The 17,452-nt window shown below is 30.4% G+C and overlaps 8 protein-coding genes across 8 annotated transcripts; 6 read left to right on the forward strand and 2 right to left on the reverse strand.

Moving 5' to 3' along the window:
* The first annotated feature begins 44 nt into the window (after nucleotides 1-44).
* On the forward strand, nucleotides 45-1,150 carry BX663DRAFT_501022 (uncharacterized protein). The gene is made up of 2 exons (XM_051526421.1): nucleotides 45-896; nucleotides 949-1,150. The coding sequence occupies exons 1-2, from the start codon at nucleotides 60-62 to the stop codon at nucleotides 970-972; spliced, it is 861 nt and encodes a 286-aa protein (XP_051384899.1). The 5' UTR covers nucleotides 45-59; the 3' UTR covers nucleotides 973-1,150.
* Nucleotides 1,120-1,553, reverse strand: BX663DRAFT_501023 (uncharacterized protein). Its single transcript, XM_051526422.1, has one exon. It carries the CDS (start codon nucleotides 1,491-1,493, stop codon nucleotides 1,326-1,328), a length of 168 nt encoding a protein of 55 aa, XP_051384900.1. The 5' UTR covers nucleotides 1,494-1,553; the 3' UTR covers nucleotides 1,120-1,325.
* A 645-nt stretch (nucleotides 1,554-2,198) lies between these two features.
* BX663DRAFT_501025 (uncharacterized protein) lies at nucleotides 2,199-3,480 on the reverse strand. The gene is made up of 3 exons (XM_051526423.1): nucleotides 2,961-3,480; nucleotides 2,575-2,884; nucleotides 2,199-2,514 (listed from the first exon to the last, which is right to left on the reverse strand). The coding sequence occupies exons 1-3, from the start codon at nucleotides 3,452-3,454 to the stop codon at nucleotides 2,401-2,403; spliced, it is 918 nt and encodes a 305-aa protein (XP_051384901.1). The 5' UTR covers nucleotides 3,455-3,480; the 3' UTR covers nucleotides 2,199-2,400.
* A 5,277-nt stretch (nucleotides 3,481-8,757) lies between these two features.
* Nucleotides 8,758-9,284, forward strand: BX663DRAFT_549785 (uncharacterized protein; the record flags this gene model as incomplete). The annotated part of the gene is made up of 4 exons (XM_051531169.1): nucleotides 8,758-8,815; nucleotides 8,897-8,944; nucleotides 9,005-9,104; nucleotides 9,179-9,284. The coding sequence occupies 4 exons, from the start codon at nucleotides 8,758-8,760 to the stop codon at nucleotides 9,282-9,284; spliced, it is 312 nt and encodes a 103-aa protein (XP_051384902.1).
* Nucleotides 9,285-10,226: 942 nt separating this feature from the next.
* On the forward strand, nucleotides 10,227-12,838 carry BX663DRAFT_529866 (armadillo-type protein; the record flags this gene model as incomplete). Its single annotated transcript, XM_051530276.1, has 10 exons — nucleotides 10,227-10,364; nucleotides 10,431-10,606; nucleotides 10,721-10,805; nucleotides 10,872-10,993; nucleotides 11,057-11,169; nucleotides 11,243-11,383; nucleotides 11,436-12,202; nucleotides 12,274-12,426; nucleotides 12,465-12,650; nucleotides 12,722-12,838. 10 exons carry the CDS (start codon nucleotides 10,227-10,229, stop codon nucleotides 12,836-12,838), a joined length of 1,998 nt encoding a protein of 665 aa, XP_051384903.1.
* A 278-nt stretch (nucleotides 12,839-13,116) lies between these two features.
* BX663DRAFT_501036 (major facilitator superfamily domain-containing protein) lies at nucleotides 13,117-15,059 on the forward strand. Its single transcript, XM_051526424.1, has 2 exons — nucleotides 13,117-13,423; nucleotides 13,584-15,059. The coding sequence occupies exons 1-2, from the start codon at nucleotides 13,221-13,223 to the stop codon at nucleotides 14,785-14,787; spliced, it is 1,407 nt and encodes a 468-aa protein (XP_051384904.1). The 5' UTR covers nucleotides 13,117-13,220; the 3' UTR covers nucleotides 14,788-15,059.
* A 48-nt stretch (nucleotides 15,060-15,107) lies between these two features.
* BX663DRAFT_501037 (flavoprotein-like protein) lies at nucleotides 15,108-16,074 on the forward strand. The gene is made up of 5 exons (XM_051526425.1): nucleotides 15,108-15,247; nucleotides 15,320-15,443; nucleotides 15,506-15,535; nucleotides 15,595-15,679; nucleotides 15,769-16,074. Exons 1-5 carry the CDS (start codon nucleotides 15,238-15,240, stop codon nucleotides 16,057-16,059), a joined length of 540 nt encoding a protein of 179 aa, XP_051384905.1. The 5' UTR covers nucleotides 15,108-15,237; the 3' UTR covers nucleotides 16,060-16,074.
* Nucleotides 16,075-16,121: 47 nt separating this feature from the next.
* BX663DRAFT_501044 (uncharacterized protein) lies at nucleotides 16,122-17,414 on the forward strand. Its single transcript, XM_051526426.1, has 3 exons — nucleotides 16,122-16,500; nucleotides 16,561-16,686; nucleotides 16,775-17,414. The coding sequence occupies exons 1-3, from the start codon at nucleotides 16,246-16,248 to the stop codon at nucleotides 17,123-17,125; spliced, it is 732 nt and encodes a 243-aa protein (XP_051384906.1). The 5' UTR covers nucleotides 16,122-16,245; the 3' UTR covers nucleotides 17,126-17,414.
* Nucleotides 17,415-17,452: the final 38 nt, after the last annotated feature.

The following is a 17,452-nucleotide window of genomic DNA, read 5'->3' on the forward strand; positions in this document are numbered from 1 at the left end:
TATGAATCTAATTTTTTTCCCTTTCCCTTTTTCTTTTTCTTTCTCTTAAATAAAATAAAATGAAACCATCTTCATCTAAAACAGCTCACAAATCGACTATAGAGTTCACACGTAGTAAAAATTGGTCTCAAACTATTCTTGACGAGCTTTGTGATATCATTCATGTATTATCCTCCAAATTCGATATTCTCTATTGTTCCTCAGCTTCTCGTATGTGCCTTGGTTATCAACCTTCAGAGCTTATTGGACACACCTATACAGAGTATTTGCATCTCGATGACATTGATTCTTTTAAACGTGATTTCTTTAATCAACAACAAAAGAGAGTATTGCGAACGATATACCGTTTCAAAAGAAAAGATGGACAGTATGTTTTAATGGAAATGCGTGGTCAATACTGTACATTAAAAGCCGGTCGAGAAAGTTATTATTTTGTATCTGCTCGTCTTATTCCTACCAAAGCAACCAAGATGATAAATACTTTTTTAAATTATAAAACTCAAAACGAGATATTAAGACGTAAGATACTTGCAGTAACGAAAAAAGAAAAGGAGGAAAATCATCATGATAATGAACAAAAGGAAGAAGAAGGGGCTCTAATCCAGAGTAGCACATCTTCTAGAGAAGAAAATGAACAATTACAGGAACCTATCACATTACAACCTTCTATAAAACAGAATGTTTATGCTCAAGGTATATTAAGTAGATATGGTGTCAATGAGTCTATTGCGCTCTTTACTGGACTCCATTTTGATTCTGGTGAACGATCCAGAGGTATCTCTATGGGACTTGAAGAGGCCGAATTGTTCGATACTACCATTCATAATAAAACTGATACAAATCATAATGATGAAAACAAAAAGGCTGATATATTATTAAAATCTTCTGGAAAAAAAGTAAAAAAAAAAAAAAAAAAAAAAGTAGACTAACATGCATTCTCACGCTTAGAGATCTATTGAGAAAATTATTTAATATGAAATGAACAGTAGCTCTTAATAATGAAGGAAAGAATTAAAGAGAATTAGAATATTCATCTATGCTCGTTTTATATACAATTCACGTGACATTTGCTATGGCTCATATACATATAAATATTTAGTAAATACACTTTTAAAATGATGATGTTTTCTGAATAACAAAGATTATAAATACTTTGTTTTATTATACTATTTTATTATATAATATTGAGTTGTTTCCCTTTCCAACTGTTCTGAAGAATAAATAGACGATGGCTTTAATCCTTCTTTCCAATTATCATTCTATATAATATAATAGATATAAATCAGTTTATCATGTTATATATTTAGTAGAGTAGAATTCACTTCTTACTTTCCAGTTCCAATAATAGCGCCTACTACACCTACACCGAGTCCAGCAAAGATAATTGTAACAAACAATTTATCTCTTTTTCCTTTAATCCAAAGTGGTGTTTGAGATGGTGCTTGAAAATAACGCTGATTAGCAATAACATTATTTGGTCTATTAACGAGCATTTTTATACAACAATAAAAGAAGAAAAAGGAAGAAAAGAGAATAAAAAATAAAATAAAAAATAAAAAATAAAAATAAAGTCAAATTGTATTATTTCTGTGTGTACAAATTTCGTTAGATGATGTTGTACATTATCTTTCTCAGTTCATCTTGACTTATTCATGTCGTCTAAAATAGATTATTAGCAAAGTATACCAAGCAGTTTTATATCTTTTTATCGTCTTGAAATAATAAATAGAATAAAAGTAGCAGATAATAATTTAATTTGCTTTGCTTTGTAAAAGACTTGACAAATAGCTCTTCACTCCTCTGCAACAAGAACAAAGGTCACAGGTGTCAAGAAGTTACAATAAGACTTAAAGTCAAGAAGTTTATTATTACGTCGTATATCAAAAGAAAAGGCATAATTTAGTAGCACATAAACTTTTTACTTTAAAGAAATAATACAATAGACCTCGTTATGATTGTTCTTGTACAATTCTAAATTTAATTTTGTATCTTTTTTTTCTTTTAATCTCTTTTTCTCTAAACTTGACTTGGATATTCAAGTTATTTGAGTTAATAGTAGTTTAAGAATCATTTGTAACTAAATATGACAAATCTTTAATTTGTTAAAATATCAATACCATTTCTTTTTTTTTCTTTTTTTTCATAGAGAGAGAGAAAAGATATTTGTTTAGTAGTTATTAAAGTATTCAAGTCATGTGTTTAGTTAAAGAAATGTAACAAGTTTTCTTTTGTTTTCTTTCATTTCTTTTATAGTAATACAGATTACATGAATAGTGACTATTTACATAAATACAAACAAGTGTATAAGAGAGAATAATAATAAGGGTAAAATATAAAGATATATGTATATGTAAAATAAAAGGGGGGGGTATTCGAATACATGAAGGAAGGCGATCTACTCTAAAGGTTTGTAATTCGTTTAATTCGATTACACTCAGAGAAATGATGGCCTCTATATTTAATAAGGTATTCACCGTTATCTCTAAAGGTCACAGTTTTATTTGCAGGACATCCCTATTATCAAGAATAAATAAATAAATACATTCTGTATACATATTTAATTATTTTATTTACCTTGGCATTATTAGAACATTTATAATAGATACTCTTGAATCCAGTCTTTTTATGAATTGTATTTCCATTATTTTTCCAAAGATAATCATCGTTATAAGGAAATTCTTTAGTTTCAATAACAGTCGTAATAGGCTGCATTTCACGTCTACGTCGTTTATTATGGGAAGTAGTAGAAGGTGATAAAGGAAGATGGTTCGGTTCAGAAGGAGGGGAAGGGGGAGCCAAAGAAGTAGTGGGTAAAATAAATGATTTAGTCTTTTCTTCATTTGAAATAGAATAAGGACGTTTAAGATGCAAAGGAGTAGAGAGGCTATAAAGAAAATAATTATATTTAATTTATTTTGTTTTCCATCCATGTAAACTTTTTTTTTTTTTTTTTTTTTTACTTTAATCTTCTATGTTTCGTAAAAGTTGCTGAAGAATTCGCTGAGGAGGTCATCATTTCAGGTAATTTTATTGAAGAATGATTTGGAGTATTTAATAACATTTCAATATTTTTATTTTGTATTTTTGGTAGTTGTTGTTCTAATGATGTTAACTGGGTTAAATTTTGAAGTGAAGGAAGAGAAGGCTTTCTTTTTTCTTTTGTTTGTTGAGATATAATATAATCAATTTCTTTTTGACGAAGTTTTGCTTCTTCTGCTCTTCTACGATCTTCTTCTACTTTACTAGAAAGAATAAGCTCTAATAATTCAGGATGATGAACATACGTTTGAACGACTTTTTCAAGATTTAAAAAGGTTTCATTATTATTAGAGAATAAAGTATTCGTTAAAGTTGCTTTATTTGACATGGATGAAGTAGAAGATAATGGAGGAGAAGGTGGATAAAATGGCTGTTGATGATATTTGAGCTTTTGTGTATTTCCTGAACTAAGCATGAGACGAAAAAAAAATAAAAAAAAAAAAAAAATAAATAAATAAAAAAATACAAAGAAAAAAAAGGGAGCAACGGGTCCTTTCATATGAATTTAAATAATATTTTTTTCCCGTTTATTACATAAAAATCTTATTTCATATGTTTAACCTATAATATTTCTTTATCATTTGGCTTATTTATTGTTTACTCTTCTTCCCGTTTTCCTCCCAAAATATTCATTTCCGTTTCAGTATTCATATATTCTCTTTCATCAAATAGTTTATCTTATTAAACTACTATGAATGTAAGAATTAATCTTATTTTTTTTTTTGCTTATTATATAAAATACTACTTTTGGTAATAATTATAACCATTCATATACAACCATAGAACAACTCTTTTTCTGGGAAATTATCTTATCCTTTCTCACGCAGATTTATAATAACAACATAAATAAAACTCCGGTCATCGGCAATATGTTTTTTTTTTCTTTAAGCTGGAAAACTTTAAATTTTTTTATCCATTTAAAAAAAAATGGAAAGATTTTTCAGTCATTTTCCCATTTCTCATTGCATTTTTTCTTTGCAGCCAATGATGATAAAGTGAAAAAATATTTAGGGATCGAAGGGTTCTTTTTTTTCTTTTTTTACTATAATTATTGTAACACTTATTAAAACGTATCTCCTGGTATTATTTTCACTTTCCTCCACCTCCCCCCCACATTTTATGAAAATACGTATAATAATAGAATTACTAAATTTATACACTGAATGATTTCTTATTTTCTTTTATAAGCAAATGACTGTATTTTGTGTAATGGAATCACATTGCCTGACTAAATAAGATGAGTTCCCCCCGTATACAGTACTCACTATGCCAAATGGTAAATTTTATTAATTCTAAATAGTACAGTTTTTAATCCTTCTCAATTCTAATTAACCGTTTTTATGTATCTTAATTAACCAAAAATCAATGTGGGGAGTTCTATGAGTTCTAAATGACATCTTTAATGTTGTTCCTAAGAGTATTAATCTTGTAGACGAAATGAAGCAGAGTCATTATATACACTTATCTAAATCATGTTTTATTTTTTCCCTTTAATAGTAAATTTTATATTCTATATTTCTATCACAAGCAAAAAAAAAAAAAAAATATCTTTATCTTTATTAAAAAAAATGTTTCAGTTTGGGTTGCTCCAATTATACAATTCTCGCAGTATATTTATTGGGAGCACGTTAATGCATCGATTTGTCACAATTTTGCACTTCTAAAAATGCTTTTTTTTTGTTGTTGTATATAAAAAAATAAATAATGTCATCATACTATCATGCCTAAACTTTTTCTAAGGTGGTAAATTAATAAAATAGACAACCTTCCCTTATTCGGCACACTATAGTTATATCACTCTATTCACACATTTTGACTAGTACTCATTTTGTGAATTCACTTCCAGCTGTCTTCATATTTCATTTTCAATCTTTGCACTATGAATAAATGATAAATTTACTAGAAAGTTTAAATAGCTGCATTGCCCGATCCAGTTCGCAAAGTTACGAATAATAATAATAAGAAAAACTCCCCTCGTAAGAGTCAAGAGGGGAAATGAAAAAAATAAAAGTAGTTGAAGAATAAAGAAAAAATAAAAGGGAGGAAAGTAAAACGAAAGAAAGATAGAGAAAAAAGAAAATCAGAAACAAGACAGAGACATTGGCATTTTTATCATTGCAACCCATTTCAACAAACTAGCAGCAATATCAGCTAGAGGAGGAGGAGGAAGATCTTCACCATGGAATATAGGTCCCATTTCCTGTAGGATCAGGCACGTTTCAGGCCAACGTAAAGACCAGGAAGAGATAGATGGAACATTCTTTTGGTTTTTTTCTGGGGTAATAAATTGAGTAAGAAGGAAAGAGGGTCTTTGATGGATCTGGGGCAATTGTAGATGACGGTGTATGTGCAGAAATTCGGTGGCATGGACACGAGAAAGATGAACTGCAGGATGGAAAGGACAGGACAGGGACGAGGTTTTCCACTAAGGAGCCAACCAAGACGCCAGCAAAGTGCCTGACTACGTTTCATACGTGTCATTGGGAACCATGAAATAGGACCAATCACCAAGGTTGGACGATAAGTAGAGATTATTTGAGCATTCGAGCGATTACAGAGTGTGTCATGACTTTCTTGTAGAAATTATTGTTTCAGCGATTTAAAATCATGACGATCCAATGTATCCGGCACAGGTTCACATTTTTTTTTTGCCAAAGAGAGTTGGGGACTATATTTATACCATTGTGAGCAGGTTTGCATATGTTTGTAAATGAGGTAGTAGTTTTTGTATCAAAGTATCAACAGGTTAGTTGTAGTGTTCTAATTATGTATTTGGCTTGTAGTATTATTGATCTATCTTTCATTGAAGATTGGCTGGTCATATGTAACATCACTTTAGTCGTAGATATTCGAGATCCACTATACAATTTACCTACACATTTATTTTGACCCTATTCAAGTTGCTTTATATGAGATTGGTTCAAGTCAAAGATCACTAATTCATATATCCATTTGTGAACATGTATCATTTGCATATAGAAACGCGTTGAGAGTAATTTGGTAAATCCTTTAGAGCTGACATCAATTGCAGTGATTTGGTTCATTGATTGTTCGGCTTTATTGACATTATATTGAATCAGAACAGTAATATTCATGTTTCCATCAGGTTTGATAGTGATACCAAGAATATGAGAACGAAGCTTCTTTTATGTAGATTAGTTTCATAAAGTTGATAGATCTGTTCGTCTCTTGACGGAGGAACAACAACACATTTTGTTGGATTCCAACCGTAACCTAGACTGTAACTATGTGCTTCAAAAGCTTGCAGGAATTGAGTTAATTTTTCTAGTTTGGCAATTAATACAACATCATCAGCATAGAGAAGAGAGGTAATTGTTGGGGTTAATTGGATGACATCTGTGAGTTTATTTAGTGCAGGCAATTGTGGTCGTAGAAGATTTGATAAGCCATTGATATGATATAGATTATTGAATCTAAAAAGGGAGATAAAATCGATTCTTGGAGTATCCCCCCGTGGTTAGTTTAAATCTAGTTGATGCAGAGTTGTTGAGTAACACTTCAATGTGTACATCATTAAAGAGGTTCATGAAAATGACTAACATAGGGTGAGAGACAAAAGGTTGTAATTGATTCCAAATAAAACGACGATCAACGGTATCATAGACTGATTTTATATTTAGAAAAGCCAAAGTAGGGATAAAGTGATGATATTGACGCAATATTCTGCAGATTTCAGTTAAACATAAGACTTGATCTAAATTAAGGAACTTTTGCATTCTCTAAAATCCCCCTTAAGCAATATCCAGTGGAAGACTTGATACTTGCAAGGCATGATATATACTTTTTTTCAGAGAGTTTTGCGGAAAATCGGTGTTAGGCTAATGGGTATGAAATTCACCAGGACCAGAAGCAAGCCCTCTTTTTGTAGATTAGGATGACTTGGGCTACTCACCATGAGAGAGGTGTATATGACCAACACCAACAAAGTTTGAACAGTAAGAATAGATGTGATGCTATTATATCAATTACTGATGTAAGCATTTCAGTTGTAATATGATCTATCCCTGGAGCCTTTTCTTTCTTAGTAGGTGGTTGATAAGATCTTGGGTATCATTTATATCAAAAGGTAAGTAATCTTGTGTGAAAAGGTGCATCTTCCGTCATTGTATGTGCATCTAATGTGGTTGATGATTTGATTTAAGAGATAGCCTGAATAAATGGTTTAAAGGTAGGTAGACATAGAATCTGCATCAGTTTGTTATAGGTCAAGTGATGAAAAAATATGTTTTCCTGGTTCTATTTTTTTTTTCGGATGCGACTAAATCTAGCTATTACTTTGTTGTATTCTCCTTGTGCCATTTTGTTACAAAATTGGCTCCATGTCTCTTGTCTTTGTTGTCGAATCAATCCACGTAAAGTTGCTACAGCTTCCTGCTGCTTTATCCAGTATCTCAGTTTGTTGACAGTATCTCTTGCCTTTCTCCACTTTCTGTAAAATAACTCTTTCAGGACAAAGGCGGCTGTTCAGTTGTGGTGTCCAAAATTCCTTAAGAAATTGATCAGTTATTGAGTTCCGCTTTCCACATGTTTCGTCAAGAGATTTATATATTGTATTACAGAGGGCTGTTGATATTTGGTCAATAGAATTTACATACACTCGTTCGGTTAGATGTATTGGTGAAATCCACATCTGTCGGTATATCTAGTAAATCTGATTTTTGTAAGAGAATTGAGCAATATTTTTGGGAGACATCCTTTTTTTTTTCAATTTGTTCAAGTTCTATTGTGAACGTTGAGGTGTTGTTAGGTCATCATTCTGTTGTATGTTGTAGTTTACAGGTAAGATATAATAAAATAGAAATAAAAATAAAAGAGAAGTAAAGTAAATCAGACAGAAAAAGTATGTTGAGACTTGTCAATATAGTTTATTAAGAGTTAAGTTCAATTCCAGTTATACAAAATAAGGGTTAATAGTGTAAGAGTATTTATACCTTTCGTGAATAAAGATGATAAGTAATAATATAATAACTTATATCTGATGACGTGATCATAGAAGAGAATAACTATTTATTTAAGAATCATTATGTCTTTTGTATGTATATATTTATTTTTTTACAACTAATACGTATACTCTGAGTGAAATTAATTATTTACGCGTATTTGCATTATTCTTAGTTTACCCCAGTTTATCTTACAAAGTTATTTTTATTAATTTATACTCAGCAGAACAGGATAAATTTTTAGATGCAGGACTTTTGTTGTCGTTTTTTCTACACAAGATCTCATGCTATACGGTTCCTACATATGCATCGACGATTACAAATGCCTTTGACCAAACCTGATCCTTTGTCCTTCCTCTTGAATAAGCTGCCAAATAAACAAAAGCGCAGGCCGCCAATCTCAACACATCTGTCTTTTTCGCCTGGACGATTCGATGGCCTGCTATGTGCCTTCTACTTTTTGAGATTGACTACTTTCATCATGGTGAACTTCCTTCAATAACTCCCTTCCCCTTGGTTAACAAACTTGTAACCTGGTTACGTAACTCCAAATCTAGTATTTGTTGATATATCTTGCTTTTCCTCTTCCCTTCTCTTTCTTTTTTTTTTTTTTTACCCTTTTGCCTATCAAAAGAGTTTTTTTTTTAGTACACTTTTATCCTTTCTCGAGCTAGCCGGGACAATCCAATACATCATTATTATGTGCTCACATGGGTTTTTAAATTTTTGTTATAAATAAAATAATTTTTTAATCGATATGGTCCTCAGTCCTATATTTCATGATCCTCAAAAAGAAACTGATGTACAGATGGTAGGTACAAAACGCAAAGATCATTAGATCATGATGCTAAAAAATATGTATGCCAACGGCTTTTCTGTTACTAGACTAAATAAAGTAACGGAGTCTTCGGGCAATAGACATCCTGATGGTGGCAGTTGTGAAGGTGGAAGCGGATTATATGAAAAAAAAAGAATACTCTTAGTACACATCTTGATTTACTTAGATTATGTATATTCGGCAAGGGCACTATTGACAATGAAGCTGTGGGAGAATGTTGTCTTATTGCAAGCAGTTGGTAAATTTAGTATTTGTTGCTTGCTATTGTAAAATGTATTTACGCATACTTTTTTTTTTCTTTTTTGGTTAGGACACCGTTGTGATTTGTATATCTGTGCAGACATCATGATGGTGGTTTTTATGCTGTCTTTGAAGTTAATAGCATTGAAGTTCCAAAATCAATCCTTGAGTTATCTGGCTTCATCATGAAATTGGATGATATTTAAACGATTAGCCAATTTTTATGGGCTCTTTTGTGTTACAAAGAAGAACAGGTCAACTTTTCTCAAGCGCAAAAATACCCTCACTAAACATTTATGAAATGGGACACAAACCCAAGAAGATGAAGACTTCCGTTGAACTTTAATTACCTCTCTCTTCTTTCTTTCTTCCATCACTTTTTACCCTATGTACACAAATTCAACGACTTGAAATCTTTGCAGTTTTTTAACTTTTATTATTTGATTTAGTCTTGATGGTTATAAAGTACACAAATGCCCTCCCCCCATTTTTTTTTTATAAATATTTCTTTTTTGGTGCGGAAATGTTTAACGAGGAATTTCGTGTAAATCAAAGGATAAAAATAGAAATAAGGTGTTACAGGTCACTTATCCCGGGAATTGAAAAGATAAGTGTACCAAAAAGGGCTTATTATTATCATGATCGACATAACAAGAATCTTAAGAAAAGTAAGAAATGATGACTGTTAATGTTTATCACAGATATAAAACATACTGAAAGAGGAACATAAATACTTTTTTGAATATGTTTGATAGAATGGAAAAGAAGTCACCATTTATGTTTTAGAAAAAAAAAAAAAAAAGAAGAAGAAACTATTATACATCGCTGTATTGGTCATAATAAAAGCCGTGCAAGATATATCCATATTAAACTTGAGTTTGTATTAAACATTAAAACTTCCTTTTTTTTTTTAATTCAATGGGATTGCAATGTATTAATAAAGTCTACAATTAAAAAAAAAAAGGTCGGATCAAATTTTACCATTTTTTTTTTTACTTTTCTCCAAAATGATCTGAATTTGAATTTGAATTTATTGTCCAGCAAAAAAAAAAAGGCATTATAACAAGCCACAGTATAATTACATTAAAATAAACACTCTCTTTATTTATTTATTTTTTTTTAAAAGAAAAACTTCAATATTATATATTATGGGGAAACAAAGAGCAAGAAGAAAAGCTTCAAAAAGACGCTTGAACCCACTTCAAAGAAAAGGAGTTCAAGCTGGTTTAAATGAAGCCAACACCAACTTGCTTACTACTGAACAACTAACACCTGTCATTCAAAGAGTAATTCAATAAAATAAGTCTGTTATTATTATGCATCATAACTTATATATATATATATACAATTAGCTTTCTTCAGATAATGGAGGAGAACGTGCTTGGGCAGCAGCTTGTATTTCTAATCTCATCTTGTCTAATGCCTCAACCCGTAAACTTTTATTAACAAAGGGTATCGTCCCTATCTTGATTGAGCGATTAAGTGATCCACAACAAGAAGTTCGAGATGAATCATTAGGAGCTTTAAGGTATTTTTTTTTTTAAAAAAAAAATAGTGCTTGACAAAATGAAATAAAGATTTTTTTTTCTAATTCTCTCTCTTTCACACACACACTCTATATAAATATATACATTTGTAAAAGAAATCTTGCCTCAGTAGATGATACAATTGCTAAAGAATATTATTCACGCAATATATTAACACCTTTGTCAGCTTTATTACCACAAGTAAAAACAAGTCCTAACAAGATATATTCTTTAGATTTCTTTAACATGTAGTTTATATAATATTAGATTACACAAACGATTGACTCAGTATTAAGAAAGGCACCTATTCAAGATGAATTAGATCAAGAAAGACGAAAGTCCATTTGGGATGTAACAGAAAATTTTATTTATATTATTTGGTGTATTTGGTAAAAGAAAAGAAAAAACACGCTCAGATAATAATATATAAAACTAATAATTTCTATTCATAGTGAAGCATCTGATAAATATGTGAAGGCTATTAATCGAATGAATCTTATACCCTTTTTAACATCATTTTTAATATCTGGTGATTCATGTCCAACAAGAGTAATTTTAGCAGCCGGTAATAAAGTGAAATATAAGCTATATTTGTAGTTGTATTTATAAATATGATATTTAACCTATTTTATTCTTAGGTCAATGCTTAAACACGTTAACAGATGATAATAAGGATTTATATATTGAATTTCAGCATCATTCAGAATACATACAATCTTTGTTAAATATTGTTCGTAATGAAGATTATAATAATGTGTTTATACAAGTGTTAACATGTGGTACGTTTTCATGTATATCCAATAGTATTATATTTAACTTGAATCTCTGTAGCTGTCTTGGTCAATATTCGTGATGTAGTACGATTTACTTCTTCTTGGGATGATGATACAGATGTAGTAGCGGAATTAAATCAACTCATTATTCCAATTCTCATTAAAGCACTTGATTATGATATACAACAAGCAGCTATAGATATGATGACAGCTATGAAAAATAGTCATAATCAGCCACAAAAAGAAGAAAATGATATTACGCCAAAACGGTTAACAAATGAAGAAATGTATATTCAAGATGTAGAAAATAGACTCTCCATTATTCAATTAGCATTAGAATTATTAGCAGATATTTGTGTACAAGATGATGACTCAGAAGAAGATGGTTATCAAGATGAATCCATGATGACAGAAGAACAAGAAGAAGAACATGATGAAGTAGATGAAACAATTTTTACAGATAAATCCAAGATGAATGATACCTTAATTCGATCAAATAAGATTGTTCAAGCTTATATAAATCATGTATTTCCCCACTTAATTCGACTGAGTACATTAACCTCAATGGGCTATCAAAATCAGTCATTTACAATAACACAACAAAGGGCATTTGAATGTCTGAATAACTTTTTATTAGCTATGAATGAAGTTCCAAGTAAATTTTGGTTTAAAGAAGAACATAAATCAGAGGCTATACAGTTGTGGCGTTGGTTATTTAATTGTGCAAATCAAGTAGCTATGAATGAAACTGAGGATAAAAATAGAATATTAGAAATTATCATTAGTTGTTTATGGGCACTAGGAAGAGGATTAATGCAAGATATTGTAAATAAGAAAAAAAGAAAAAATATTATATAAGCAACTAAATCACATGACTCACACCCATTCTATTGTAGCCATTAGAACCAACAGATGTGGGTTCATTATGCGGAACATATGATATAATTCCAATAGAATCAATGCGTGTAAAAATAGTAGGATGTTTAGGTCCAATTGCAATGAGACAAGGTGATATTGAAACAAATAAGGTAATAGACATTATTATTCAAGTAAAAAAAAAAATAACACGTAATAATATTATTATTAGACAATTGGTATCTTTATTATCAATTTACTTTCAAATAAGGACTGTGAAACGTCTGTTATGATAGAAGCTTTAAATTTAATTTTTGATGTTTACTCTGACCTTGCATTTGATTACGATTTACCTGTTTTTGTACATGGCGGATTTTTAAGTATTTTGAAACAGATCGTTCCCTTTGTTCGTTCCAAGGTACAACTACTACTGCCCACACACACACACAATAACCATGACTAAATATAAATATCTATGTATTTTTATAGGTAAAATCAATTGATAGAAGAAAGGACTTTGACTTGAGAATAAGAGGAGATGAAGCTTTAGACAATTTAAATGCTTTTATAAAATATAAGCGAATCGAGAATAATAAAAGGAAATAATTTTTCTTTTTTCTTTGAATCATGATTGGAAATTAACTCAGGGTTTTTTTTTTCTTTCTTCAGGGTTTCTTGTAATAAAGTTCTATAGAAATGATAACCTAAAAAAAAAAGTGAAAATTGTGTGGGAAAAAAAAAAGGAATTTGAAACATTTCATTATGAAATGTTACAAACGTAAAAAAAAGGGTCAAAAAAGAAAGAAAAAAAAAAAAAAAGGACAAGTGACTGTTTTAAACTCAATACTGATTTACCCATCATATAAAGGACGAAATCAACCTTTTTTTTTTTCTTTTTTCTTTTTATTATTATTATACATATTTTCTTTTTCTTTTTCTTTTTCTCTTTCAAATAAATAAATATATATACATTTAATATACATATTTAATGGGTTTTAAATTACCTTTTCGTTACAGTGATCCTAACTTTCAAGTCTTTTTAGTTGGATTTATCTGCTTTTGCTGTCCTGGTATGTTTAATGCCTTGAACGGTATGGGTGGTGCTGGTCAAGCTGATCCAAAGACTACAAATGATGCAAATACAGCTTTGGCTGTAACATTTACGATTTGTTCCTTAATTGGTGCACCTGTGTAGGTTTAAATATTTATATTTATACATATAGAGATATATATATGTATATGGATATATATACACATATGTAGATATGTATAAATATAAGAAAATAAAAAAAAAATTAAATTATATATTCACATTTGTGGTTTACTTATTATTGTACTACCATCATACTAGATATAATATTTTTGGTCATCGTATTCTTTTACCTGCAGGTTTAGCTTATGTACTTTATGTCGGTTCTTATCTTACTCCAAATGCTGCATTTACAATTGCTACAGGAGCTATTTTAGGTATTGGCGCTGGTTTCTTATGGACAGCTCAAGCAGGTATTATGATGTCCTATCCTGATGAAAAAGATAAAGGGAAAGCATTTTCAATCTTTTGGATGGTCTTCAATCTAGGTGCGACCGTGGGTGCTGCTATCCCTCTTGGTAATAATTGGAATAATAGTGAAAATACAGTCAAGATAGGCACTTATATTGGTTTTATGTGTATTATGGGTTTTGGTGCTCTCTTATCTCTTGTCTTGTTACCTGCTAGTAAAGTCATTCGTCCTAATGGTTCTCCTGTCTCTCTTCATAAATTCTCTAATTGGCGTCGTGAAGCAATCGAGGTCTTTAAACTCTTTAAGGATTGGAAAATGATCTGTTTAATTCCTCTCTTTGCTGGTTCTAACTGGTTTTACACGTATCAATTCCAAGTCTATAATGGTGGGGGTTACTTTGATCTTCGCGCGAGATCTATTAATAATCTTATCTATTGGCTTTGTCAAATCTTGGGAGCTGGTATCTTGGGTTGGTTACTTGATTGGAGTCGTCTTGGTAATCGTCGTTTACGTGCTATTCTTGGTAATACCTTTATCCTGCTCGTCCTTGTCGCTTCCTGGATTGGTGCTATCTTTGTTCAAAAAAACTTTACTTATGACAGTGTCAAGGTGCCTGGATATGTTCAGACCACTGTCTATTCAGAGGGTTATGCTGGTTATTGTATCTTGTTTGCTGTCTTTGGTTTAGTAGATGCCTTCTACCAAGGTTTTATTTATTGGTTATTAGGTACCATGACTAATGATACAGAAAGAGCCGCTCGTTATGGTGGTTTCTACAAGACAATTCAAAATGCTGCTGCTGCTATTGCTGCTCAAGTGGATGCCATTCATGTACCCTTTATGACTCAAATCTATATCAATTTAGCCATTGAAGGTTGTGGCTTGATCTTGGCTTATCTTGTTTGTATCAAGGTGCCTAATGTTACTGTAGAACAAGTAGATAATCTTATAGACGGAAGTGCACCTGAACTCTTGGTGGGTGGTCAAGTTGAGTCACTTGAAGATGGTAATGAAATAAAGAAGGAAATTAAGATTGAAGAAAAGGAATATTAAAAGAAAAGAAGAAGAAGAAAAAATAGTTACCATTTCTTTCATTCTTTCATTCATTCATTCATTCTTTCTTTCTTTCCCATTATTTCTTTATTACGTATAACATGTAATTATATATATCTATTATTTTACCTATGCTATTGTCAAATAAATTTATTTGAATTACCCAATGATTAATAATTATAATAATAAATAAATAAACCACTTTATTTTAATAAGCATGACTTGTTTCTTACAAAGCATCCTAATTATACATTGTATTTAAAACAATAAAAATAAAAAATAAATCTATTATTTACTTTCTTTTTAATATCACATACTCCAAAAAAAAAAAAAAAAAAAAAGTCACAACAAGCTAAGGTCTATATTGTCATTTATACAGTTTATCATCATGTTCATAAATTAGCTGTTGAAGTACAAAAAGGTTTAGATTCAACTGGTGTAGCTACAAAAATGTTCCAAGGTAATAAACCATATAGCTCTTTTTATCTTATTTTCTGAGGAGAATGTTGTTACCAATATTGTATTTCTATAGTACAAGAAACGTTACCTGAAAGTATATTAAAAAAGATAAATGCACCTCCAAAGCCTGATTTGCCTATTATTAAACCTGAACAATTAACTGAGGCTGATGGTATTATTTTTGGATTCCCTACAAGGTATATAAATATATAGTGTGTGTGTGTAAACTATGCAATAAGCTTATGAATATATGATATAGATTTGGTTCAATGCCTAGTCAAGTGAAAGGGTAAACTAAATAAACAAATAAATAAAAAGCTTGTATACCTTACTGGTTATTATATACAGATTATTGGATGCCACAGGTGCTCAATATGCTAAGGGGGCTCTGAACGGAAAATTCGCTGGGACTTTTTTTAGTACTGGATCTCAGGTATAGATTGATATATTGAAATAAAAAAAAAATAGGATATAACAACTATTATAAACTCTTATCATCTTGGTACATAATAATAATAATAGCATGGTGGACAAGAAACAACTGCATTAACAACAATTCCTTATTTTGTTCATCAAGGCATGACTTATGTCCCTTTAGGTTATCCTCCTGCATTATCAGACAAGTTAAATAATGTGTCTGAAGTGATAGGTGGTTCTCCCTATGGAGCTGGTACAATTGCCTCTAATGATGGCTCTAGAAATGTGTCCCAAAAGGAATTGGATATTGCTCACTATCAAGGCAAAAGTTTTGGTGAAATCATACGTGCTTATGTTAAAGGAAGAAATGTGTTTAACAAAATAGAAGAACAATAAAAAAAAAAAAAAAAATGACAGATAATAGTGAAAAACTTGTTTTTAGTGCAATAATTTTTTTTTTTTTTTTGAAACTTCTTTATATTGTGACTCCTACACACACACACAAAAAAAAATTACTGTAACTATTTTTTTTTTCTTCTTCTTCTTTTAACGTCTTTTGTTATATAATCAAGTAAAAATAAAATGGAATCACAGGATACAAGCCAAAATGAAGTTATGTTTTCTTCTATACCTTCTTTTTCTCAAACATCGTTGGATGGACCTAGTTTTTTAAATTCACAAACGAATTTTTTTGAGAATGCTGGTATTTTAAGTCGATCAGCAGGAGAGATGATTGCAGAAATGACACAAGTGTGGATAGATGAACGTAACGCACCAGAAATATTACCTTACGAGCATTCACTAGTAGAACCCTTAATTGAAGCTATTGAATCACAAGTGAGTAGTTTAACAAGTTTATTGAATATATAGCTTAACGTTATTTTTTTTTCCCTTCAGACTGAAAAAATTATAGAAGACATGGAAAATAATACAACAAATTCATTTGAAAGTATGGTGTATCAAACTGAAGTTGAACGTATTAAATATTTACTAAAGAGCTATTTAAGAGTTCGATTATTTAAGGTAAGGTTTTCGTTTAATCATAAGAAAGAAAGTATCCGTTGGGCAAAAGAAAAAAAGAAAAACTTACATCTTCAAAATAAAATAATAGATCGAAAAACTTACACTTTATATTTTAAGACAACCTAATTTAAGAGAAATATTATCGCCACAAGAAATAGATTATGCAAGAAGATACCAAGAGTTAGTTGAAAGTCACAATCATAAAACTTTTTTACACCAGTTACCGAGATCACAGCATAAACAAGATGAAGTATTTGTGGACATGAGTATGGTCGTTGAACCCAATTTGAATGCTCCTGTCTTTTGTCAGATTTTAGATAATATAGGCCATGTTGAAATCGATGGAGATAACGTTTTGTTTGAATTACGTGATATTTATATATTGCGTTATAATGATATACGATCGTATTTAAGAGAGAAGAAAGTAAAGTTAATTTAAATTTATAAATAAATGCGAGGTTTTTGTACATATTCCTTATATTCAACGAAGCTTGATAACTTGAGAATACTGCCTTTTCAAATAAGCATCAACATATATGTAGACCTTAAGTTTATAAACAGAGTTTTTTTTTTAGGTTCTTCAAAGGTGCTCCATCTCTGTTCATTAGTAAAGATACTATGGTTCCACCTATAGTATTACCAATAAAGCATTCTTCATCATGATTTTTTAAAAAATAAATAAATAGTAATATCAATGCTATTATGCGTCCCTAAATAGAGAAAAAAAAAATAGAAAAATAGAAAAAATAGAACGTAATGAAATATA

The sequence above is a fragment of the Cokeromyces recurvatus genome (assembly GCF_025118155.1).
Source record: "Cokeromyces recurvatus strain NRRL 2243 chromosome Unknown BX663scaffold_6, whole genome shotgun sequence".
Lineage (NCBI taxonomy): Eukaryota > Fungi > Mucoromycota > Mucoromycetes > Mucorales > Mucoraceae > Cokeromyces > Cokeromyces recurvatus.

Bases quoted from the DNA above. Each gene is read 5' to 3' on its own strand.
- BX663DRAFT_501036 (XM_051526424.1), top strand. From the start codon at position 13,221: ATGGGTTTTAAATTACCTTTTCGTTACAGTGATCCTAACTTTCAAGTC. The intron at 13,424-13,583 runs GTAGGTTTAAAT...CCATCATACTAG, and splicing joins TCCTTAATTGGTGCACCTGT to ATATAATATTTTTGGTCATC.
- BX663DRAFT_501044 (XM_051526426.1), top strand. From the start codon at position 16,246: ATGGAATCACAGGATACAAGCCAAAATGAAGTTATGTTTTCTTCTATA. The intron at 16,501-16,560 runs GTGAGTAGTTTA...TTTTCCCTTCAG, and splicing joins TTGAAGCTATTGAATCACAA to ACTGAAAAAATTATAGAAGA. The intron at 16,687-16,774 runs GTAAGGTTTTCG...ATAAAATAATAG, and splicing joins TAAGAGTTCGATTATTTAAG to ATCGAAAAACTTACACTTTA.
- BX663DRAFT_501025 (XM_051526423.1), bottom strand. From the start codon at position 3,454: ATGCTTAGTTCAGGAAATACACAAAAGCTCAAATATCATCAACAGCCA. The intron at 2,885-2,960 runs GTAAAAAAAAAA...TTTTCTTTATAG, and splicing joins ACGAAACATAGAAGATTAAA to CCTCTCTACTCCTTTGCATC. The intron at 2,515-2,574 runs GTAAATAAAATA...TCTTGATAATAG, and splicing joins AATGTTCTAATAATGCCAAG to GGATGTCCTGCAAATAAAAC.
- BX663DRAFT_501022 (XM_051526421.1), top strand. From the start codon at position 60: ATGAAACCATCTTCATCTAAAACAGCTCACAAATCGACTATAGAGTTC. The intron at 897-948 runs GTAAAAAAAAAA...TCTCACGCTTAG, and splicing joins TAAAATCTTCTGGAAAAAAA to AGATCTATTGAGAAAATTAT.
- BX663DRAFT_501037 (XM_051526425.1), top strand. The intron at 15,444-15,505 runs GTATATAAATAT...TATATGATATAG, and splicing joins ATTTTTGGATTCCCTACAAG to ATTTGGTTCAATGCCTAGTC. The intron at 15,680-15,768 runs GTATAGATTGAT...TAATAATAATAG, and splicing joins TTTTTAGTACTGGATCTCAG to CATGGTGGACAAGAAACAAC.
- BX663DRAFT_501023 (XM_051526422.1), bottom strand. From the start codon at position 1,493: ATGCTCGTTAATAGACCAAATAATGTTATTGCTAATCAGCGTTATTTT.